The 21,629-nt window shown below is 51.2% G+C and overlaps 3 protein-coding genes across 3 annotated transcripts; 1 reads left to right on the forward strand and 2 right to left on the reverse strand.

Annotated features, from left to right (window-relative positions):
* Positions 1 to 2,239: 2,239 nt before the first annotated feature.
* Positions 2,240 to 5,292, reverse strand: bacc1 (BPTF associated chromatin complex component 1). The gene is made up of 6 exons (XM_068744463.1): positions 5,021 to 5,292; positions 4,498 to 4,592; positions 4,095 to 4,196; positions 2,969 to 3,198; positions 2,782 to 2,880; positions 2,240 to 2,696 (listed from the first exon to the last, which is right to left on the reverse strand). The coding sequence occupies exons 1-6, from the start codon at positions 5,039 to 5,041 to the stop codon at positions 2,632 to 2,634; spliced, it is 612 nt and encodes a 203-aa protein (XP_068600564.1). The 5' UTR covers positions 5,042 to 5,292; the 3' UTR covers positions 2,240 to 2,631.
* A 126-nt stretch (positions 5,293 to 5,418) lies between these two features.
* On the forward strand, positions 5,419 to 6,793 carry rnasekb (ribonuclease, RNase K b). The gene is made up of 3 exons (XM_068744761.1): positions 5,419 to 5,611; positions 6,233 to 6,315; positions 6,420 to 6,793. The coding sequence occupies exons 1-3, from the start codon at positions 5,534 to 5,536 to the stop codon at positions 6,562 to 6,564; spliced, it is 306 nt and encodes a 101-aa protein (XP_068600862.1). The 5' UTR covers positions 5,419 to 5,533; the 3' UTR covers positions 6,565 to 6,793.
* Positions 6,794 to 6,896: 103 nt separating this feature from the next.
* nup98 (nucleoporin 98 and 96 precursor) lies at positions 6,897 to 20,022 on the reverse strand. Its single transcript, XM_068744068.1, has 34 exons — positions 19,944 to 20,022; positions 19,140 to 19,235; positions 18,674 to 18,859; positions 18,191 to 18,330; positions 17,877 to 17,984; positions 17,297 to 17,480; positions 17,035 to 17,198; positions 16,576 to 16,713; positions 16,225 to 16,357; positions 16,028 to 16,120; positions 15,210 to 15,344; positions 14,999 to 15,129; positions 14,740 to 14,927; positions 14,532 to 14,658; positions 14,215 to 14,394; positions 14,023 to 14,122; positions 13,831 to 13,944; positions 13,614 to 13,752; positions 13,351 to 13,528; positions 13,098 to 13,259; positions 12,002 to 12,229; positions 11,787 to 11,916; positions 11,493 to 11,707; positions 11,226 to 11,410; positions 10,833 to 11,101; positions 10,489 to 10,764; positions 9,765 to 9,922; positions 9,532 to 9,672; positions 9,314 to 9,450; positions 8,979 to 9,200; positions 8,653 to 8,894; positions 8,423 to 8,577; positions 8,233 to 8,344; positions 6,897 to 8,154 (listed from the first exon to the last, which is right to left on the reverse strand). Exons 1-34 carry the CDS (start codon positions 20,020 to 20,022, stop codon positions 7,955 to 7,957), a joined length of 5,445 nt encoding a protein of 1,814 aa, XP_068600169.1. The 3' UTR covers positions 6,897 to 7,954.
* Between the last annotated feature and the right edge of the window lie 1,607 nt (positions 20,023 to 21,629).

The raw sequence follows: 21,629 nt of genomic DNA on the forward strand, positions 1-21,629 counted from the left end.
TCGCCTGACCTTCCGCCTGTGAGATGTTTGTACAGAGTCTCCATGAGACCCTTTTATCCAGGCGTCTTTATGCCCCCCCCCCTGTACTTTGCACAGTTTCGGGTCAACTCTTTAATTTCTTTTTCTTTGACGCGATTATTGGAAGCTCGTCCTTTGTGGAACACTTTGATGCTTTGATCTGCTCTGTTTCTGGGCTCGTCGCGGCTTCTGTGACGCTGACTTTAGAGGTGTGTGTGTGTGTGTGTGTTTGTGTGTTGGGTGTGAACGCACCCCCGAAAACGATATAAAGGTTGCTGAAAGATAACCCTCGATTCAGCAGAGAACCCAAAAGAAGCCAAAGGTCAAGGTCATGCTTCGGGTTTAAGCACGCTGTCGGGTAGTTTTATTCCATTCCAGTGTTTGTTCCACGATTACGGAAACTTTGAAGCCTTTAGACGGTTCCGAGCAGGACGGGCGTCTCGGGTGTGAACAACCCGCCGCCACAGACAAGTGCTGCAGCTTCATTTCCTGTTTGTCGTGTTTTGTCTTTGCACAATCTGCCACAAGAACGGCGGCAGAATCTGGTTTTCTGTTTCGGGACCGGGTTCCGAGTTCTCAAGTATTGATTAGCGCGTCCGCTCTGGGTTATTTCCTTCCGTCTTTTTCCCCTTGAAACATTTATTATCCATTCCTTCTGGAAAAGGATGTCGACCCGACGCTGAGGGGGGATTTGGTTTTCTTCTGTTTGTCCCGTCAGCAATTGGTCGATGCGTGATCAATCGACATTTCCAGCACTGAAGCGATTATTTCAGAACAAACGGTCTCCGATTTCGACCCTTCCTGTGACCCGTAGTTCGCCGCATCCAACAGCTCTATTCGCTACAGGAGATCAGACTTAAACAAAATGATAAATTCCTGTTGGAGGCCATTTCCAGTTCTTCCACCTGCTTGCATCTGACGTCATCAGTGGGTGGAGTCTGCGCGGCGCCACCTGAAGTCATGTGATCGATCGCATGGATTACTGCGTCAGAATATTCAGTTCAGGAACAGGAGATTAAAATGTCCGTTGGGAAATATTCGTTTTGTATTTGTTACTTACCAAAACTATTATTTCTATGCAGACTTTTAATGAGCATAAAAACTTTAAAAGGTAATAATTACTCTCCAGAATGAGGTAAAAGTTACTTTGTGCTAAAAACATCCTGGAAGGTTTTCCTGAACCTTTTTACCCCAAATGTCTAAAATCGTAGAATTGTCCTGTTTATTTCCTGTTTTCAAGCTGCATCAGTTTGAAAACTTTAAGCACTTTATAGATTAGGGAAGCAAAAATCCAAATTTTCTTTTGTGTGTGTTTTCCCTGTGACAGTGAAACTCTGTTGGAGAACATTGTGTTTATTGATTTCGGGAAAGGTTAGAAGCTGCCTGAACGAGATATTGAAAGGGCTGCTAAAGAGTTTTATTGGTGATTATTAAAGGGAAGTAAAGTCACCTTTCGAGAAACATTCACAGGTATTTTCAAACTGTAAATATTGTTTTCCTCTTTTCTTTTCTTTTTGGACAGATTCTCTACATATGACAAAAGAGTTGATGTATTTTTATGCAACTGTAAAATAAAAGTCTATATTCAAGCGTTCGTTCCCTCCTGATCTGGTAAAAGGACTTCTGAGGACAATTAGTCTACCAACTATATATATATATATATATTGTGTATGAAAACTATCAATAAGAGTATCAGAAAATGTCGTTTTTATTCAAAATACTGTCTTTTAAACGCCTACATGCTTCGGTTTTTTCACACATTGGTCCTATCTCTGTGGTTTTCTTAATTTTCCCATCAATTTACGAACCTATTTCGCGTTTGACGTCACACCCAGAATGCCTTGCGACGTAAACAACATTTGCTGACCCCAAACAAAATGGATTTTAACAGTTTATGGGAAATAATTATATATTTGTGTCTATGTATTCACGTAGTAGAAGCATATTCGTGTAATTTTAGACCGACTTGTCAAAACAGTCAAGGATCAATTAAAAAATGAAGGTTAAAGTGTAAACGATGGGAGGCGAAGCAAAGACGTGTTAAAAGGGCAGAAAAAAGGAAATGGCGAGACGCAAACTGTTCTATTTAATAACCTGATTGACTAACCCCCCCCCCGCTTAATGGTACAACCCTCCAGGAGCTACAGATGAAACCAGAAATGCCGATTTGAGCTCCATAGAATGTTTTTTTTTTTTGTCACTCTGAATGAGAAGCAGGAAGTTCGTTCTAACATCACTGTCTGTTTATTATTCCTCAGGTCACATGACCAGAGACGGGTTCCATCACTGGTCTGCAGATCAGATGAACAAAAAAGTGTTTTCCTCCTGATGACAGGTTTGAAGTTTATTGTTATTATTCCTGATTTCTTTTTTTTCCTGAAATGTTCCTTCAGTCCTTTTTGGACTCTTTCCGTCTGATTTCTATTTCTAGCAAAGATGAACCCGAGGACTAAAAAGCTCTTCCTGCCGTTCATCATTCCAAACTACACTTAAAAAAAAAAAAAAACTGTTATGAATTTCAAACTAACTATTTTGCTTTTCTTCCTTTGAGCTCAGGAATGAACACACCAATGCAGAAAAATGTCAGAATGCTAACAGATGGAAGGTCAAGGGTCAGCGGGAGAGCAGGGGGAGGTCAGTGGCGTTCATGATGAGGCTGGAGTCCAGGTTCAGGCTCTCTGAGGAAACAGGAAACAGGAAACGGCGTCTCTGGATGAAGTGCAACGGTGTGATGCGCGTTTAAAGTCTCTCTGAGACATTCACCTTGGTCAAAGTTGAGTTTCTTGGAGGCGTCGCTGAGACCTTCGATGTCCACCAGGTCGCTGTTCACGTCCGAGTCGTTCAACGCGCTGAGCGTCACGTCTACGGGGAGGAGGAAGAGGAGGGTGAGTGTTTTCTGCATCACGTTGCCATTTGATCCGCCCGGAAGTCGCCTCCCGTCCGTTCTCACCTGCGGCCTTCTGCTTCTTGATGGGAGGGGCCAGAGAGGGGCTGCTCTGCATCCTCATTGGCACGCCGACCTGAGAGGTCGGTACGGCGATCATCGGAGGGGCAGCAGGGGCAGGCGTCGGCGTCATGGCAACGGGGGCTTTCTTGACAGGCTTCTTTGGGGATTCAGAGGAAATGGGGACTCTGCTGTCCTCGTACAACTTTCTCTTCACCGTGCTCTTGATCTGAGCCCTGCAGGGGAAGAACGAGTCAATCTGGTCGATCGAAAGCAGGTTGTCCCCGGCGACGTGCGGTGAGGTTCATGGCACCGACTTCATCACAGTCAGATTTGTTTTTCAGCAGTTAACCGGTTATATTAACAATCTAACGTCAGCATTCTTCACACAAAAAAAGCAGATGTAATTAAAAACAAACGATATCGTCTTGTCTTGACTTATAAATGAAGTCCATGCGCTGCTCTTCCTGAACAGAAGCATCGATAACGGTTCATAGACGCTTAATAAACAGAGAAAGTTCCAGCTGGCGGCTGTCAGCATCCAGACTCTGAACACTTCCATTTGTTGTTGTGTTTTGCCCTTCTGGGCCACCGTAGCTTTTAGACAGCCGGAACAGATAAAAAGAAATTCTGTTATTTTCTAAGTGAAAAATGTATTTGACATGCGAGCGATTAGAGTTACGAGCTCAGTCCAGGAACGAATTATACTCGTACGTCAAGGTATTACTGTGTGTGTGTATATATATATCAAAATATTTCCAAAAGCAGATTTATTGTGGAATCAGCTCCCTGATTGGTTCATGAGACAGACACCATCTCTATGTTCCAGAGTAGACTAAAGACTTTTCTTTTTAACAAAGCTTATAGTTAATCAATACAATAATCAATATGCTCTCATAGGCCAGCACTGGTGGCTTAACATCATGACACACTGAGCTCCTCCCTCTCACTCTGATTATTCATGTTATAAATATATATCAGTAATCTCTCTCTCTCTCTCTCTCTTCCCTGTAGTCTTGTGCTCGCTCTCCCTCTGTTTGTCCCTCTCTCTCCCTCCTGTAAAGTGCCTCGAGGTGACTTTCTGTTATCTAGAGGAATAAAACTGAATTGAATTGATGAAAGGCGTACTTACACAGTTCGCTCTTTGATCACAGTGCTAATGTTGTTCAGGTCGTCTCCAAATCGCCGCACTGCCAAACGCAACATCTCGATCTCGGTCTCCGTCCATTTGGCTCTGAGGACAGAGACACGCATCACATAGAGACGCTGTCTGCATCTATTTGAGTCTCTGACTGCACTTAAAGATCAATGACTGCCTCTGAGACCCAGATTAGGATTCATATCTGGATCCTACTTTAAACAGTGGCCACCATGACTCATCTGGAGAACATCTCCTGCTTCCTATCAAAGCTTAATCGTAGTTTTTATAGTATATATTTTACTGACAAAGTGATGTGACTTTTAACCTTATATAAAAATAATCCCAGTTAGTTCGTGTATGCTAATATCACACAATGCATGTGTGTTTTGCTCACCCCGCAGGGCTGGAGTCCGATACCGGGTGCAGCTGCATGGTCAACTCCCCCAACTTGCTGAAGGCAGCTCCTGCTGCTGAGAAGATCTCCCCCACCTGCAGTGAAGACGATTTAGCATTGTTTCAGTCAATAAAAATGGATAGATAAATAAGAAGAATATTAAACAACTTAAATATCGGAAGTCTGCAGGATTCATCTACTGCTGCCTTGCTAATCAACCATCTTCAACACTTATGACTGTTGAAAACGACCAGATAAGTTTGGATTTCTATCTTAAGGTCACATATTCAAGGCCTTAAGTGCATGCCGAATTCACCGTTAGATTGCATTCATTAAAGGGGGAAAAGACAAGCACTTTTCATCTTAATATGTGTTAATGCCACAAATAAATGTATTAAATCATTAGATTTCTGAAGGGAATTCTGTCTACGGCTGCGTCACCTCATCTAGTTCAGACTCGCTTTAATGCGCACAGTCCCAGCTCGGACGAGTCCGCAGCAGTATAACGAGGCAGATAACGAACCTTCGCAGAGGCGGACGTCATCTCTTCGAGGAAGCCGAGGTTCTTCACTTTAAAAGCCGCTGTTCAATCAAAACAATAAAAGAGCAGCTAGCTGCTAGCTGAACTTAGCTCCCGAGAGGTTGGCTAGCTCTCTCGCATTAGCGGGCTTCCATACAACCGGCGGAAAGATTAAAAAACAACACGATGGAAGATTCGTATCAATAATATAGCAAGAATCAGTTCGGGATCATTTCTACATATTCAGAGGAAAATATTATTAATATAGTACAACAATGGTGGACGGGATAAAGGAAATGTTGAGCGACTCTGAAAAACGACCGCCATTGGTCAGTCTCAAATGAAAAGGCGGGGTTGTGACGTGGATCGTTTTAATTGGCCGCTGCTCTGCGTAACGCGACCGTTTCCGGCCTTCACCGAGTAAAGCCGAGTGATGGGAATCAGCTGACTCGTCCTCCATCGATGGGTTGTGTCACATTTTTCTGAATCAAAAGTAAAATCCTGATTGATCAAAAAATGGCTTCGCTTCTGTTCTGCGGGCCGAAGGTGGCCGCGTGCGGGATAGTGATTAGCATCTGGGGCGTCATCATGCTGGTAAGATGTGGAGCTCGAATTGGGGACCCGACTACTTCCTGGAATTATTTTTATGTTAGCTAGCAAACCTCTCGCGGACACTGGCGTTTCACATAGTTGAATTCAGGCCACGTTATATATATATATTATTTTATTTATCGCCCCTCCCAACGTTAGACTACGTTAGATTGGCTGATTATCTGGAACATTCGGGTTTGTGTAATGAACGGTTTAGCAGCTGGTGAAGCCGCGGCGTTCAGGGCCGTGGGAAATGGAAGGAATATCGGATTCGTCATAATTAAGTCATCGGCTTAATGAGACAAATGCCAACGCGTGAACATTATCTGGTAACAATCCGAGGAGGTTAAATTTAGGAACAGAAATCACCGTTCGAGTCAGGTGCCTTATTTCTGTCTCCGTCACGTGACGTTTGAAAACAGGAAGTCAGGTTTTCCTTAAATAGGTTGCGTAAATCAGAACAATTACGTCACAGATGTTAAAGGTAACTTCCCGACCACGATGTCTAAATGATGAAAGATCCTCACGATTATTCACTCAATGTTTTGACCCCCACCTGACTGCAAGCTGCTCAACGTGACCTTTGACCCTCCGTGCTACAGACCCTCTGTTGCTTTCTTCCAGGGAATGTTGGGAATCTTCTTCAGCGCAAAGTCAGCCGTGTTGATCGAGGACGTCCCGTTCACCGAAGAGGACATTCGTAAGGAGTGAGTCAGAGACGTTTGAGGATGGTGGGGGGGGGGGGGCTGTGATCCAGAACCACCCGGCGGGCGAACTGACCGTTGCTGCGTCTTCTTCCTCTCCCCTGCAGTCAGAACCCTCCTCAGACCGTCTACGGTCTCTACAACCAGGTGGGCATCAACTGTTTCATCGCCGCCGCCATCTATGTGGCGGTGGGCGCCGTGTCGCTCTGCCAGGTGCGGCTCAACAAGCGGCAGGAGTACATGGTGACATAAGCGACCGTTGCCGTGACGACCCATCAGCCGGCAGATCAGGGCGAGCTGGGCGTCGTCGGAGCCTGAAGTATTTATTTTACCGTTTGAAACGTTCTTCCTCTGTGATGTTTGATGAAACGTGCACCATTCCTCATTAAAGCGACCAAATGTCGGTTCAGTTGAAACGCCTGCATGTCAGAAGAATTTCCTTTGATTCCGACATTAAACGTTTGATCTGAAGTCGACAGTTTCAGAAGTTCCGCTTCTCATTTCTCAGACGACCGTCGAGGACGCAGCTTCACGCACTTTCGTGGCTCGCAGAACTAAATTCTGAAATTAAAAATGAAAACGTATTTTTGAAACTACTTAATCTTTATTTTAAAAATATCAACAAAATTGTCAGGAAACACAGCGTCTGATTCGCATCGAAACCAACCAGACAAAGAAACCTACAAAAATAGACCGTTCAGCATTTTACACTTTGCATGTTTTTAACGGAGCCGTCGGCGCACCCGCTGGAGCGACGTCGCTTTAGGAACATTGTCTTTAGTCACACGACGGCGAGCTGTTCAACTCGCAATAAAATCAAAATCTGAAGAAACGAAACAAAACAACGCGTCACGTCTGACGATTATCTTCCAGAGCTTCTTGTAGGGTTAAAGTTACTCGACTGGATTCACACGAAGCAGAAACGAGCGGTTTCTAAATGAACAGAACTCAGACTCGGGTTCTTAAACATGAAATAGGCCGACAATGCGCTGGATCGTACACACAGATTCTATATGGAACGCTGCGGCTGCTCTGGGCTCGGTAATCCTGATGTCATCCGAGCTGACGTCGTTCCTCGGCCGCCTCCTGGTGGAGGTTTTTAGTCCACGAAACATTTGTGTGGTTCCACAGCTTCAGGGAGGAACGAGAACGTGGAGAACCGGATCGGGACCCGGGTCTCCGGGTCCGCTGTGAAGCTTCAGAAACGTTTTGTGGAACCAGAAACCTCCAACCATCGGCACATCTCAGCGGCGCCACCCACCGGCGTCTATTTCTTTTACTTCCCTTGATTTTGGGACAATTAAAATTTGGTGAAACCACATAGTTGCACCCGAGCGACGAGTCCGATCGCGGTTCTGACCCTGATGCGTCGAAAAGTTAAACCAAAATGTCCAAATTTGATGTCCAATGTAAAGCTTACTGGTCCCGGTGGCTTGATGGCGCCGTTTCACACACACACACACACACACACACACACACACACGCTGAAGCTCTGCGTCCGTTTCCTACAAACCGACGGCGCTGAAGAAGCTCAAACTCCTCGCCTCGCTCCGAGGCCGCCAGCAAGCCGCTTTAACGGCGTCCTTTCAAACTCCAGGCCGCCACGAGGTCCCAACATGTAAACACTGCCCCCGCCGCGCTCTCATTGGCTGACGACGAGCTGCTGGAGATACGACTGCGTCAGGCCTCGCAGCTCGTCCAGCGTGTAATCCTCCGGCATGGGCAGGCGGGCGATGTGCGGCGCCAGCCGGGCGAGCGGGACGCCGAGGGCGTCGGGCGCCGCGTCGCCCTGCTGCAGACTCATCACCACGCGCAGGATGTTGGCCACGCGTTTGGCCATCTCTGCGAGGAAGGAGTAAAATAAAAAGACGAAACCGGGCTGCGTTCAGCCGGAGGCGATGACGGAAGCGGCGCCCTCACCTGATTGGGCGAGGCGGTCTCTGGCGGTGCTGCAGGGCAGCAGCTCGATTCGGCTGCAGAGCGACGTGACGTCGGTGTAGAGGCGCTCCAGCTTGTAACTCGTGCTCTCCGTCTGGGAGTGAAGACAGAGGTCAGAGGTCAGGAGCCACCGCACCGACGGTGGTCTCCGAGACAGCGGCGGCGGCGCCACCTGCTGGATGTCCTGCAGGGTCTTTATGACTCTGATGTAGTCCAGGTAGACCCGCCCCGCCGTGTCCCAGTCCTGAATGGCGGCGCTGCGTTCGGGGAGCGCCAGCCCCTCCAGGAAGTCCAGGAGGTAGTCGTGGTTGTCGTTGACGACGCAGTCTACGGATAAACAACAACAAAGTTGCTTTCATGTATCGTTTCCGGTGGAATCGATACTTAAGAACGAGTCGCGACCTGAGGCCAGATGCTGGATCAGCAGTCGGTGGCACTGGTTCCAGTAGCCGGCCCGGTACAGGTGCAGGGCCTCCTGGTGCCTGTCGCCGTGACGACGGGCCCGGGTGGCCTTGGCCTCGTGGATCCATCCCTGCGGGACGAGCAGCCGCTCGGTGAGGAAGCGTTCCCTCCGGGCCGACTCGTCCGTCTCCTGCAGGGGGCAGTGGAGGGCCAGCAGCTCCCTCACGGCTCGCTCCCGCTGCCTGAAGAAGAAGAGGAAGAAGAGGAAGATGGAGCGACGCTCACGCACCGCCCAGCGTCCGTCCCGCGCCTCGCTTTGACATTACGCGTGGTCGGCGATGTGCAGCAGGACGAAGACGGCCATGTGCCACAGGCCGGCGCTCTCCAGCTGAGCGGCGTAGCTGGCGTGGAGGAGTCCCTGCCGCGCGGCGCTCAGGTGGGCGTAGTGCAGCGCCTGCAGGACGCCCCACAGGTGCCAGCTCAGGCGGTAGTCCAGGCGCCGCCAGGTGACGGTCAGAGGCTCCAGCAGCTGCTGCAGGCTGTAGCGTCTGCAGGAACGCCACGCGACCGTCAGACGGGATCAGCGGATCAACACCCGGTCGGTCGTCGTCGCCGACAACACCCGGTCGATCAACAACACCCGGCCGGTCGGCTGGTTTACCTGTCGCCGTACAGCTTCAGCAGGTGGAAGCAAAGGTCGTGCAGTGGTCGTTTACACGCCTCTTCGTCCTCCTCCGGCTCCGCCTCCATGTACGGAGGACGGGGAGCGCAGGCGTACTTCTCTCCCGCAGACGAGCACTGGGGAACAGGCAGAATCACAGACGGCGTCAGCGGCGCCAGAAGCAACGCGGGCCGTAGCGGCGGCGGCGCGAGGCTCACCTGGAAGGCGGACTCGTATTTGGCGAGGGCGTCGGCCACCGAGGCGGTCGGCGGCAACACGAACCAGAGGTGCACGCCCACGCAGCGCTTCCAGTCCAGCCCGGCGCAAACGTTGACCACCGAGTCGGACGACTGCCACACCTGCAGGGACAGGAAGTGACAGCGAACGTTTCGTTACCGTTCTCAAGCGAACGCTGCGAATGTGTCGGCGAGCCAATCAGACGCCACCGTACGGGCTTCCCGGCGAGCAAGGCGAAGATGCGCAGCCGCTCCTCGGGCAGGTAGCGGTCGGTCTGCATCTGGTTCCAGTCGGCGAGCTGAAGGGCCAGCAGGTCCCGGCTGTACTGAGACCCGGCAGCCTGAGACAGCAGGAGGGACAGACGGTGGTCCCCTGGGGACGGAGCGCAGGTTAGCGGCGCCGGACGCGTCATTTCATTTTATTCATATGCACAACAATAAACATAAACAAAACATTACGAAGGCAAATAACAGTGCAGGAGAGGAAAAGAAGCCGAAAGGGCTTATATAAAAATCCTCCCCTCAAGTTCAAATTAACTAAACAAAATCAATCAATATATATATAAAACAAAAAAAAAGGAAGTTAAGTAAAAGCTAAAAAGAAAAAGATGCACGGAAAAAACCCAGCAAACAAAAAAATAAAATAAAGTAAAATAAAACCCAAAATCAAAACAAACAAAAAAACAACGAGAACAAAGATCATACAAACTACAAATTCATTTCAAAGTACTATACATGCCTGGACAGAATATACTTCACCAAATTAGACTTAAACATTGTGTACGTAGATAATAGTTTTAACGACTTGTCTAAAGAGTTCCAAAGTTGGGGACCACGGAATTTGATAAAGAATTTATGACTCGACGTACGACAAAGCGGTAAATGAACATTGAGTGGATCTAGTCTCGGCCGTGACGTCACCCGCGGCGTGAAGCTCACCTTCCTGCTGCGCCAGCCGACACGCTTCGCCGATCCGGTTCCCCGTCAGGCAGCTGAAGACGGCGTCCGTGTGGCCGGCCTTCCCGGCCAACGCCACCTCCTCCGTCACCCTGGAGGCGGCCCCGCGGGACAACCAGGCGGAGAAGGCCCGCCTCCTCTCCAGCTGCTGATCGTACTCACTGGGAGTCTCGCCGTCCGGCTCCTGGTGGGCGGGGCCCAAACGGCCCCACAAGGCCTCGCACAGGGTCCAGACCTCGGCCCAGTGGCGCAGGAGCGCTGCGGCAAATAAACAAACAGTGAAACGCCTTTTCTCTGTTAAAAGGATCAAAGAGGATTCCTCTTACGCTCCGCGTGGCCCCGCCCCTCGCTCAGTCGGCTGATCCAGACGGCGTACTCGTGCAGCGCCTCCACGCCGGGCCGCGGTCGGATGAGCGGGCACGCGGCGCCGTCGGGGGTGTCCACGGTGCTGTGCTTCAAGCAGATCTCCAGGGGGCGTTGAAGCACTGCCTGGCTCTCCTCCTCCTCTTCCTCTTCCTCCTGGCTGGACGCCACAGCTGGGGGCTCCAGACCCACCAGCTGCTCCAGCACCACCTTATAGGGAGTCTCTCGCAGCCTGCAGGAGAACATGCCACAACGCTAGCAGGCCGTCGGCGTTCCCGTTTGCTCGTCTGAGAACCGCGTGACGAAGGCCGGGAAGGAGGCGGCGCCGACACAAACCGCGGCCGGGTCCGACTTACGGTTTGCTCCTGGCAGGTTTGGGCAGGAAGTTGAAGTCAGTTTTGGCCGTTAGCTCCTGGCGCTCGGGCGGCGCGCCCGACAGGACGCTCAGACGGCTGCCGCAGTGCGCCAGCGTCCAGCCGGGACCCCACCCCACCCGAAAAGAGCGGCCGGCGAACAGACCGGCGTCCATCAGCAAGCCCCCCTGAAGGACACGACAGAGAGCGGGGAGTTTAAGGAAGCGGGTTTTAGCCTCAGTCTCAAACGTGACGCCGCGGCTGACCGACCTTCCCCAAAGTGACCGACTGCTTGAGGGGGACGGGCCCGAGCAGGCGCCGGACGCCCACCGTCCTGATGGACGGCTCGGGGGGCTGAGCGGGAAGCAGGAAGGCCGAGCGAGGAGGCTCGGCGGGCGCCGGAGACGTCCGATACAGAGGAGGAGGAGGGCGGGGCGAATCCGGCAGGAGGGCGGAGCTGAACCGGGCCTGGAGGAGACCGCCCACTGCAGAGGGAGGTGCGTTTGATTCACGTCTGCTCGCAGACGGCAAACAGGAAGTCGACAAGGGGCTCGCGTTTCCTACCGGAGCGCCGGCCACGACCGCCCGCCAGGACGAAGCCGGGGGACGGAGCTTCAGAAGCCTTCGTCGCCGCGTGGTCCCTGAACGCATCGCGCTCCTCCTCCTCGTCGGCAAACAACGACGCCTTCATGATCTGTAAAACACGTTTGAGGGATCGTCAGGCCGGCGGCGGCGGCGGCGGCGAGGACTCCCTGCCCGGGCGGGGACGGCGGCTCTACCTGCAGGGTGTGCGGGTTGATCCCCAGCGAGGACGGAATGTGGCTGGTGGCGGAGACGCCGTCGAGCTCCGCAGAGGCCACGCCCCCGAGCGGGTCGGCCTCCGGCGCCGGCAGGTCGCCGCCCTCCTCTCCCGTCTGCATGCTTTCTGCCGGGAAGCTCTGGGTGATGTCGGCCATGTCGCTGTCCAGCTCCTCCACGCCGCCCGCAAGCTCCATGACAACGGCGGACTGAAGACGCACACGAGAGCGAGGGACGATCAGCGGGTTTAACGGCGGACTCGATCACGCCTGGCGGTAATCAGGCGGCCGCCATTTTAACTGAGATCCAGTTAAAGAGCTCTTTGATGTTTAAGTGAAACTAAAAACGTCTTTTCTGTTGCTGATCTTCACACAACAGGAAAAAAAAAATGACCTTCAGCAACTTTATTAGTCCTTTCAATCAAAGCGGAAAACTTTGTCTATGAAATGTTGTAAATAATAAAAATGTAAACATCAAAGACTAAACTCCCGTCAAGCAGAAAACATCAATCCGGTCGCTCCTTCTAGGTTTTGGGTCAGAACACAACAGAACCACCAATAGAACGATCCTCAATAATCAATAATCAATAATCCCGGCTGCCTTCATTTCTAACAATCTCAGATCCATGCAGAAGTGAAATTCTGCTTGGACAACTTAAGGCGAGGGTTCTGCCTCTCTTCAGGCCCGGCGGGATGCGGGGAACGCCGTCCCGTCTGAACCCAAGAACGACCTGCTCCTCAGGTGGAACCTTAAAGGTTCCCCCCGGTGTCGTATCGAGCCCCCTAACCTTTCCACCCTTCATGTTCGCCCTTCTTGCACCACAAATAACTTTCTGGATTTGGTCCTCAAACGTGGAACCTCTCGGCCCTGAAAATAGAAGCACTAAATATTCCTGATCATATTGATCCCAGTAACGTCAGCGAGGCTTAAAATGCTGCACGGCGTGTGAAAACGAGGAAATAGAGTCTAACGGTTTTAAAAAGCAGATCAGCTGCAGAAACAGAAACCTTCGTGAGCTCAGGCGTGACAGTGAGGATGAGGAAGGTGAGGAGTGTTGCTGGTGGCAGGCTGCGCTACCTGAGCCTGCGGCGCCACCTGCTGCTGGGAGGGCGGGGGCTGCTGATGCGGTCTGGCGGGAGGGAGGGACATCGTCTTGATCTTCTTGGGGTCGGTCTTCAGCGGGACGTCCTCCTCCTCCTCGTCAGAGTCCTGCAGGCCATATTTGGAGAAGTGGGCCACCTGAGGGAGGAAGGAGGAGTCAGTCGTAGTAAAAACAACAACAACAACAACAACAAAGAGAACGGCGAAGCAGCAAGAAACAGGAAGTGACCTCGAACACCCAGGACCCGGTCTCGGGCCGGTACTCCAGGAAGCGGGCTCCTTGTCTGCGGGAGGCCCGCTCCAGCCGGCCCTCGTAGTTCATCTCGGCGAGGCGCTCCGGGCTCCGGACCTGAGCGCAGGTCGTCTTGTCGTAAGGCCAGACGCCATCCAGGGTCACCTCCGCCTGCCTGCGACCGGGGACAGGAACGCAACGAGCGATTTAGAACCGGGCGACACCGTGCCCTCGAATACAACGCGCGTCCGGGGCTTCACCTGTTAAGCCCCTCCCCCTCCGGCGGCTTGCTTTTGTCGTCCGGGTACACAATGACCTCTTTGCGCCTGAAGTGGACGACATCGTCCAGGTTCAGTCCCGTCACGTTCACCTCACCGGGGAAGAAGATGGAGCCGTAACCTGAACAGAGCGGCGGTCGGAAGCTGGAGTCGCTCTCACGCATCATCATCATCATCATCATCAGGGAGGAGGAGCTACCTTTCCTGCCCACGGAGAAGTTCTCCACGACACACACGCCGTCGTCCTCCGCCATGCCAGCCAGATCCGCCATGGAGGGGATGGTGTAGTAGCCCGCGCGGTTCAGAACGACGCCTGAGGAGCAGAAACGCGCGTCGGGTTAAACAGGAAGTGATGCCTCGCTATGAAAATAAAACCGTAAGTGCTTCGGACCTGCTGGGTGAGGAGACCGCCGGGCCTCCAGCTGCGGCTCCTCCCTTTCCTCCTGCAGAGACTCCTCCCCGAGAGACGCCGACACGTCCTCGCTGCTCAGCTGCAGCAACACAAGAGAAGCAACAAATCGGCGTTCACGCGGCGGCGGCTCGTTTTCATCGGACCTTTCATCAGGAAACGGCGGCCACCGACCTCCAGGCCGTTCCGGGCTGCTTTGTGCATGTTCAGGTCGATGATGGTGTCCTGCAGGTTGGCCTGGCCGCGGCCGTGCGGGACGGGTTTGGCAATGGGGTTGACGTAAAACTGAGTGATCTCGGGGTCGTCGTCTGGCCGGCCGCAGGGGGGCGGGGCCTCCCTCAGCTCCTCCTCTTCCTCCAAGTGACTGCAGAATTTGAAAACGGAGCGTTCGATTGATCAGGAACAATGTCGGCGAGTCAATCAAAACAAGAATCCTGCGATTGATGCCGAGCTGGGATCGGCTCCGAGGACGGACGGACGGCGTGCAGCACGTCTACACACCCGTGTCCGTTCTGGGGGTACTCTGCGGGGGAGGCCAGGTCGTCCGTCTCCTTGCTGATTGGACTGCTGTACTGGCTGCTGTTCAGGTTCTTCAGAACGAGTTTCTTGATGCTCTTCCTGTCGACAACGCACACGTTTTTGTTTTTTTTATTGAAGCGCCGGCAGACGACCTCGCTGCCATGGCGACCGGTCCGTTACCTGGGTATGAAGGCGCCGTTGGTCAGGGAGGGCTCGTCATCATCCAGGCCATCGAAAAGCTGCGACTTGGAGGCCCCCGATGACGACAGCGCTTTGGGGCGGAGCCTGGTCGCGGGGCGCGGCGTCAGCTTGTAGTGAGTGGGAGTGGTCAGAGCTTTCTGAGCCGTTGGATTGGTTGGCTTCAAACGCTGTCAGATCATATAAATGGCGATAAATACAGTTTAAATGAAGCCCAAACGGCGGCCGCCGCTTTCCTCACCTCCTCCTTCTTGGGGTCGGACAGCTGGTTCCTGAACAGCGGCGAATCGCCGTACGGAGAGTACGCCAAGATACTGAGCTGCTGCTGGAGCACGGCCTGCTGGGCGGCCGCGGCGCCGGGATCAGTGAGGGCTGGGGGGACGCGCAGGAAACCGTTATTCAGAGTCTGCTTCACCGCTAATGGTCCGAGCGGTTCCGATCGATCCACTCACCAACAGGTTGCTGCGCCGCTCCGAAGCCCAGGGCGTTGGTTCCGCTGCTGAAAGCCGGCGTCCCGAACGTTCCCAGCGCGGCGCCCAGTTTGCTCTGGTTGTTCCCAAACAGCGATGGCTGCCCGGCGCCGACTGCTGAACACAGACGGGCGAGACTCTTCATCTAGTCTCGGTCTAACGGCGCCGAAGACGGAGAACCCCGGACCCGTTTCACGACGAGCAATAAACAAACTGGTTCTGATTTATTCTTTTGGGCTTCCCATCGTGCGCCAACCGGGACACTGTACTAATAACCGTCATCATCCTAAATACATCGGATCACTCCTGTAATTACCCTCGCCGAAGCGGAGGCGAGGCTATTGCAATTGGGTCTGTTTGTCTGTCTGTCTGTTTGCTTGTTTGTCTGTCTGTCCGAGCGCATAACTCAAAAACTAGGAATCCAATCAATGTGAAAATTTTACACAAGCAAGGTTCTGTCTGTGGCTCGGTCCTCCCCGAGAATGGCGTTGATCCGGATCTGGATCCAGATTCTATAATTATTTTTATATCTGGAATCGTGCCTGCGCTGTAAACTGCCACTTTAAGAGGGAGGGACACGAATGGCATGATGGGAAAAAGAGTCCAGAAGGAGTCTTGTAGTACGTTCCAGAGCTGCAAGCTAGAGCAGGTTTGGCCCCTCTGATCCGGAAGCCCTGTTTACTGTCTCACAAGATCCAATAGTCTATTGGAGGCGAGGGTCTGCAATCTCTGATTGTCATTTTCTAGTTCATAAAGTGATGCCTGCTAACGTTTAAACACGGTGCCAATCGGGCCGCTACCTGCTCCGAAGGCGGTTCCCAGTCCGGCCCCCAGCCCCCCCGTTACGGGCTTGTTTCCAAACAGACTCCCCCCGGCAGCAGCTGCACCGAAACCTTTCCCAGGTAAAAAGACAAAAGCAAAAAGGTTTTTGTGAAGTGAGTTTTTCGGAAAACCATTTCCTTTTCCCGGGCTCGTTCCGGAACGCCGGGAGACTTACCGAAGGCGGAGGTGTTGGTCCCAGCCCCCAGAGTGAGGGCCGGCTTGTTGCCAAAGAGCCCGGTGCCGCCGCCGAAGGACGTGGCGCTGGTGGTGGCGGCGCCGAAGCCAGTCGTCTTGTTACAAAATAAATTCTGCGGTGCCAGACAACACACACACACACACACACACACACACACACACACACACACACACACACACACACACACACACACACACACACAGACACACACACAGACAGCGCTTCAGTCGGACCTTCAGGACGATGACATGCTCAGAAAGGCAGAATAATGCGTTCGATGAACAGGAAACACGGTTTATCTGGGTAATAATTCTGTCCTCCTGTTCATACCGGAGCGCCAACATTTCCAAACCCGGCGCTGGGTTGACCGAAAAGTCCGGGTCCTGTTCCGAAGCCGGTGGCGGTGCTCGTCTGAGTCGGGCCGAACAAGCCGCTGGGCTGAGCCGCCGCCGTGCTCCCGAACAATCCCTGCGTCGGAGGAGAGGACCGGCGGGAAATAAACGTCTTCAGAACTCAGGAGCAGGAACTTTGAGGAACAGTTGCATCCATTCCGCTTAAGCACCCGAAGGGTTAACAACGAAGCCGACGGGTTAGACGAGAACACACACACACACACACACACACTATCTGCAGTGTGACCGAATCGACCCGAAGCCGTTTAAAATCATCGTTGGTTTGCCTCCGTTCTTGCGTATCCTTTGATGTTCCTAACGGTAACTTCAAACAGCACAGCGACATAAAACATGGCGTCCGCGCCTCCCCTGACGCTGGATGCGAGCGCTCCCTCACCATGCTGCTGGTGTTGGCCATGGTGCTGGTGTTGCCGAAGGAGAAGCCGGCGCTCTGCGTGGTGGCCGGCTGGCCGAAGGGCTTGAAGAGGCTGCCGCTCGGCTGTTGGGCCGGCTGACCGAACAGGCCGCCGGTGGTCGCGCCGAAAGCGCCGGTGACGGCGGCTGGGAAGAGGACGAGCATTTTTACATCACAACTCGGCGTCCGACGGTCTCTGTGCGACTCGGACGAACGAGAAGCCGCTGCTGTCGTCAGAACTTACTCGCTGCTCCAAAAGTGCTTTTGTTCGGGCCAAAGGAAAAGCCGGCGTTGGGAGCGGCGGCGCCAAACAGGCCGGCGGGGGCGCTCGGTGCGGCTGCAGTCGCTCCAAACAAGCTGCCCGTCCCTGCGGCCATCGGGTTGGCCGGGCCCTTCCTGCCCGCCTGGTAGTCCTCCAGTCTCAGTTCCTGCAGGGGGGGGCACGGAAACAACGGAAAGAGTTAAACTCAAAGTACACAATCTAACACGAGTCCAGTTCTCTTACAGAACGGCGTTCGCTGATCCATTCATGAGCTGCCAAAGAATGAATAATACAGAAATGGAAACAAGGCATTTTCCACAGGATTTGGTTTTCGTGCGTTTCCTCTCGTTCTGCAGATTTACGCTCCTTTTAAACTTGACTTAATGTCACAACGATTACCGGACACGAACAGCGTCTCAGTCCTCGAGCAAAAAGCTAAACTAAATCGCTTTTCAAAGCTGCGGGTTCTTTGAAATGCAGAGCGAACGGACTCTCTTCCCAAAGCGGGAAAGTGCACCAACCTTCCGGTCCCGAGAAGCGAAGGCTCAGCTTTCAAACTCACCTCTAACGATTTGTTTTCGTACTCCTTCATGGCCGTGATGCACTGGTGTTTGGTGTTGATGCTGGTGGTCACGCCCGCTTTCACCATCGTGTCAGTTCCTGTCGGAGGCTGTAGGAGTAAAAAAAAAAACGATGTTTAAAATGCAAAAACTACGAGCATTCAGATCATTCTTTCTGTCTGACACAGAGCCAAAAGCTTCTTTGGCTCATCGTGTCCACTACTTCTTGTCCAACGTTTTATATTTTTCAAATCCCTACTCTTGTGCACGGAGTGCGAGACACCGCACCTCACATCCTGCATTCGTTTCGACTCACGTTGAATTTGACGGTCGTTCCGGGCTGCTGTGCAGCCGAGAACCCAGAGCCTCCGAACAGGGAGGTTGTTCCACCGAAAGGGTTGGCGGCCGTGTTGGTTGACCCGAATAAGCCTCCGCTGCTGGTACTGGTTCCGAAGTCTGGAGGGGAAACGTGCGTGTGCGTTATTGCAGCTCTAGACACACGTCGAGCACGAAGATGACGCATGACATTAAGAACATTTCAGTTAGCGTACGGAGGGAACAAAGTCCCTCTGGTATCGTTCGTTAGAAGCTTTATTCTTCTTGGAGGTCGTAGGCTCCTCTTCTGAAGCTTGTTTTTAAACTCATTTTCTGGAGTTTGGGGGCTTCATGTTTTCACTAAAGTTCCACGTGACCGAGACAAGTGTCTTGACGGTCGTTTTTCCAGAATACAAACACCTTTCAGACCCTAATAAATGTACAAACTGTACGGTAAGAATAATGACATGAGGACGCCTCTTACTCCCAAAACTGGTGGGTTTGTTGGCAGCAAAAGCATTGCTGGGCTGGGAGAACAGTCCTCCGGTGGTGCCGGCGCCAGTGTTGCCAAATAGGCTCGTTGATGCGCCAGTTGTTGAACCGAAACCGAAGCCGGTAGTGGTGGAGGAGGCCGCCGGCTGGCTGAATGTGCTGGCTCCAAACAGACCGCCTGAAGGAAAGAACGGGACAGATATGAGAACATTTTGAATCTCCGTCGCCTGCATTGTTACTGAAAATTTCAAACTGAGCCAAAATCCAGGATCTCTTCTGGATCATCACACATTTCACACCAACATTTGAGTTATGTTGCTAACAGACGGACGGACAAACAAAACAAATCTAAAACGCCGCAGGTTTGAACTTGGTGAGAATGGCCGGATGGCTCAACTCCCAAATAAATAGAAACGAAATGATCAGGCAAAAATCGAAATAGAGCGAAGCTGACAAACCAGGTTTATTCTGTGCGGTACCAAACAAGCCTCCGGCATTGGTGGTGGTCCCGAAAGCAGACGTCCCAAAGGCCCCCGTCGCCCCAAAACCTGCATCTGCAGCATTAGATGACATAAAGTTAATGACATGTCAGAACAAGAACAAGGATTACCACCCAAAGGTTTCTATATTGTAGAAATTTCAGATGTTTGTTTGAAGTTTCCCTCATACTGTACATACTTTTCCAAACACACCGATATACACCTCTGTGTATTTACCCTCGCCGAAGCGGAGGCGAGGGTATTGCAATTGGGTGCGTTTGTTTGTCTGTCCGAGCGCATAACTCAAAAACTAGTAACCCAATCGACTTGAAAAATTTACACAAGCAAGGTTCTGTCCGTGGCTCGGTCCTCCCCGAGAATGGCGTTGATCCGGATCTGGATCCAGATTCTCGAATTATTTTTACATCTGGAATCGTGCCTCTGCTGTAAACTGCCACTTTAAGAGGGAGGGAAACGAATGGCATGATGGGAAAAAGAGTCCAGAAGGAGTCTTGTAGTACGTTCCAGAGCTGCAAGCTAGAGCAGGTTTGGCCCCTCTGATCCGGTTTACTGTCTCACAAGATCCAATAGTCTTTTGGAGGCGAGGGTCTGCAATCTCTGATTGTCGTTTTCTAGTTGTATCTGCAACGATTGTTTTTGTCACTAATAGTGTTTGTTTACTCACAACCTGTCAATATCCAGCAGACGGAGGAGGAGAAAATCGCTCGTTTGATCTACAAAAACAGCGTGAATCCTGGAGTTTATTCGAGTTAAACAACTCACTCTGCTGTCCGAAGGTCGATGCCGTGCCGAAGGCCCCGGTCCCTCCACCGAAGGGGGTGCCGAACGACTTGTTGAACATCTTGCCCTGCTAGCAGGACAGGATAGCACTCGTGAAAAGCAACCTCTCCTCGGCGAATCTTCCGCAGCAGCACTCCAAAACTGTGTGAAACTAGAAAAAAATAGAAAACAGAGCATTTAAAGCTTAGCTTCCAGACACCGATATTTACACCCTAATTCAGAAATAAGTTTAAAGGAGGTTGTTTGGTTTTAGTGACTAACAAAAAGTTACACATGCCAAACACGACTGCTTTAGCTATGACGAAGCTCTGAAGGGTACAGCTACGTGTCGTTTCCCGAACGAGGTCGACATTTCAGCAAAGCACTTCCCAAATAAAGTAACGACGTTTTAGTGTAACGATACCGCAGAAAACTACACTAGCATGGTGGTCAAATGACCTAAACTAACGTGCAGTAAACAGGGCCGTCTCATGTCCTAATGTTGTCGTTAATGCTAATCATTGTTAGAAAGGTTAGGAAAGCAATATATCCACTTCGCGCCATTTAGAAACACAAATAAACACGCGTAAGTTTGATACAGCTAGCTTTAGCATGCGTTCAGCATGAGTTTCCGCGTCAGCTAACACGCCGTCGTTAGCGCCATGGTTAAAGACACAAATAAAGACAACGCACGTCGACTCTTCGAGACTAAAAGGCATCGCAAGCTTTTACATCAAGAAAAACGCACATTAATAGCGTTCATTGGGAGTTACGCGGTTATTAGCTACGAGGTTGCCAGTTACCTGCGTCAAGCTAATGTTAGCTAGTTAGAGCTTCAGCTAGCTACGTAGCTAGCTACGTAGTCACCGTTAGCAAAACAAATGCATGACACGAAAAAAAGTTGTAACTATAAATATGTACCTTCAACAAGAATGTTATAGATGTTCGGATTGTGTGGCGGCCGTCCTCATACAACGTTTAAGCTACGGAACCCCAAAATGTAAAACCGGTGAAAGTATCTTCGTCTCAATACGAGCGCAGCTTTGTCAGCGAAGAGGGAAAAATGAACCAGCAGTACGTAAACTCCGCTTACGTAAAAATAACACGTACGTCACGTTTCAAACGGTTTATCAGCCAACCATTTTCTTTCTTTTTGGAAAAAAAAATCTTTTTTTAAAAAAAACGCTGTAATAATTTATTTATAATTTATCTCTCTCTCTCTCTCTTTTAAATATATATTATATATATATAAATATATATTACCTAAACCTGTGTCACTGTATCAAAGAAGCTACCGCTACTCGACGTCTGTACACGTCACAATGAAATACCGGAAGTGAGGCGATTTTCTTTTTTTATTGAACCAGTAAAAATACAAACTCTAAAAAATGAGGATAGTCTTAAAGTAATGCAGATCAAATAAGTATAACACTTATTGTTTGTTTCAAGCGGCTCGTTGTATTAGGGTGTAAATAAATATCTAATTGTGTGCTTGCAGTGTAACAATGACATAAATAAAGCTTTCTTTCTCACCCTAACCCTACAGATGAAATTGTCAGTTTCTATTCTGTTTCTCTTTGAAAAGATTAGCAACACTCATCAAAACACAAAAACAACATAAATCAACAGCATGGTGGCAACAATCCACGTGTCAAACTGTCTACCAGGAGAGACAGATGGTTGATGATG

Source organism: Brachionichthys hirsutus, chromosome 10 (assembly GCF_040956055.1).
Source record: "Brachionichthys hirsutus isolate HB-005 chromosome 10, CSIRO-AGI_Bhir_v1, whole genome shotgun sequence".
NCBI lineage: Eukaryota > Metazoa > Chordata > Actinopteri > Lophiiformes > Brachionichthyidae > Brachionichthys > Brachionichthys hirsutus.

Bases quoted from the DNA above. Each gene is read 5' to 3' on its own strand.
- bacc1 (XM_068744463.1), bottom strand. From the start codon at position 5,041: ATGACGTCCGCCTCTGCGAAG. The intron at 4,197-4,497 runs GTGAGCAAAACA...CTCTGTCCTCAG, and splicing joins TCGGACTCCAGCCCTGCGGG to AGCCAAATGGACGGAGACCG. The intron at 3,199-4,094 runs GTAAGTACGCCT...CTTCCCCTGCAG, and splicing joins GTGATCAAAGAGCGAACTGT to GGCTCAGATCAAGAGCACGG.
- rnasekb (XM_068744761.1), top strand. From the start codon at position 5,534: ATGGCTTCGCTTCTGTTCTGCGGGCCGAAGGTGGCCGCGTGCGGGATA. The intron at 5,612-6,232 runs GTAAGATGTGGA...GCTTTCTTCCAG, and splicing joins TCTGGGGCGTCATCATGCTG to GGAATGTTGGGAATCTTCTT. The intron at 6,316-6,419 runs GTGAGTCAGAGA...TCTCCCCTGCAG, and splicing joins GAAGAGGACATTCGTAAGGA to TCAGAACCCTCCTCAGACCG.
- nup98 (XM_068744068.1), bottom strand. From the start codon at position 20,022: ATGTTCAACAAGTCGTTCGGCACCCCCTTCGGTGGAGGGACCGGGGCC. The intron at 18,331-18,673 runs GTAAGAGGCGTC...TTTCCCCTCCAG, and splicing joins CAAACCCACCAGTTTTGGGA to ACTTCGGAACCAGTACCAGC. The intron at 14,395-14,531 runs GTGCTGCACGCC...AGTCACTTGGAG, and splicing joins ACGGACACGGGTGTGTAGAC to GAAGAGGAGGAGCTGAGGGA.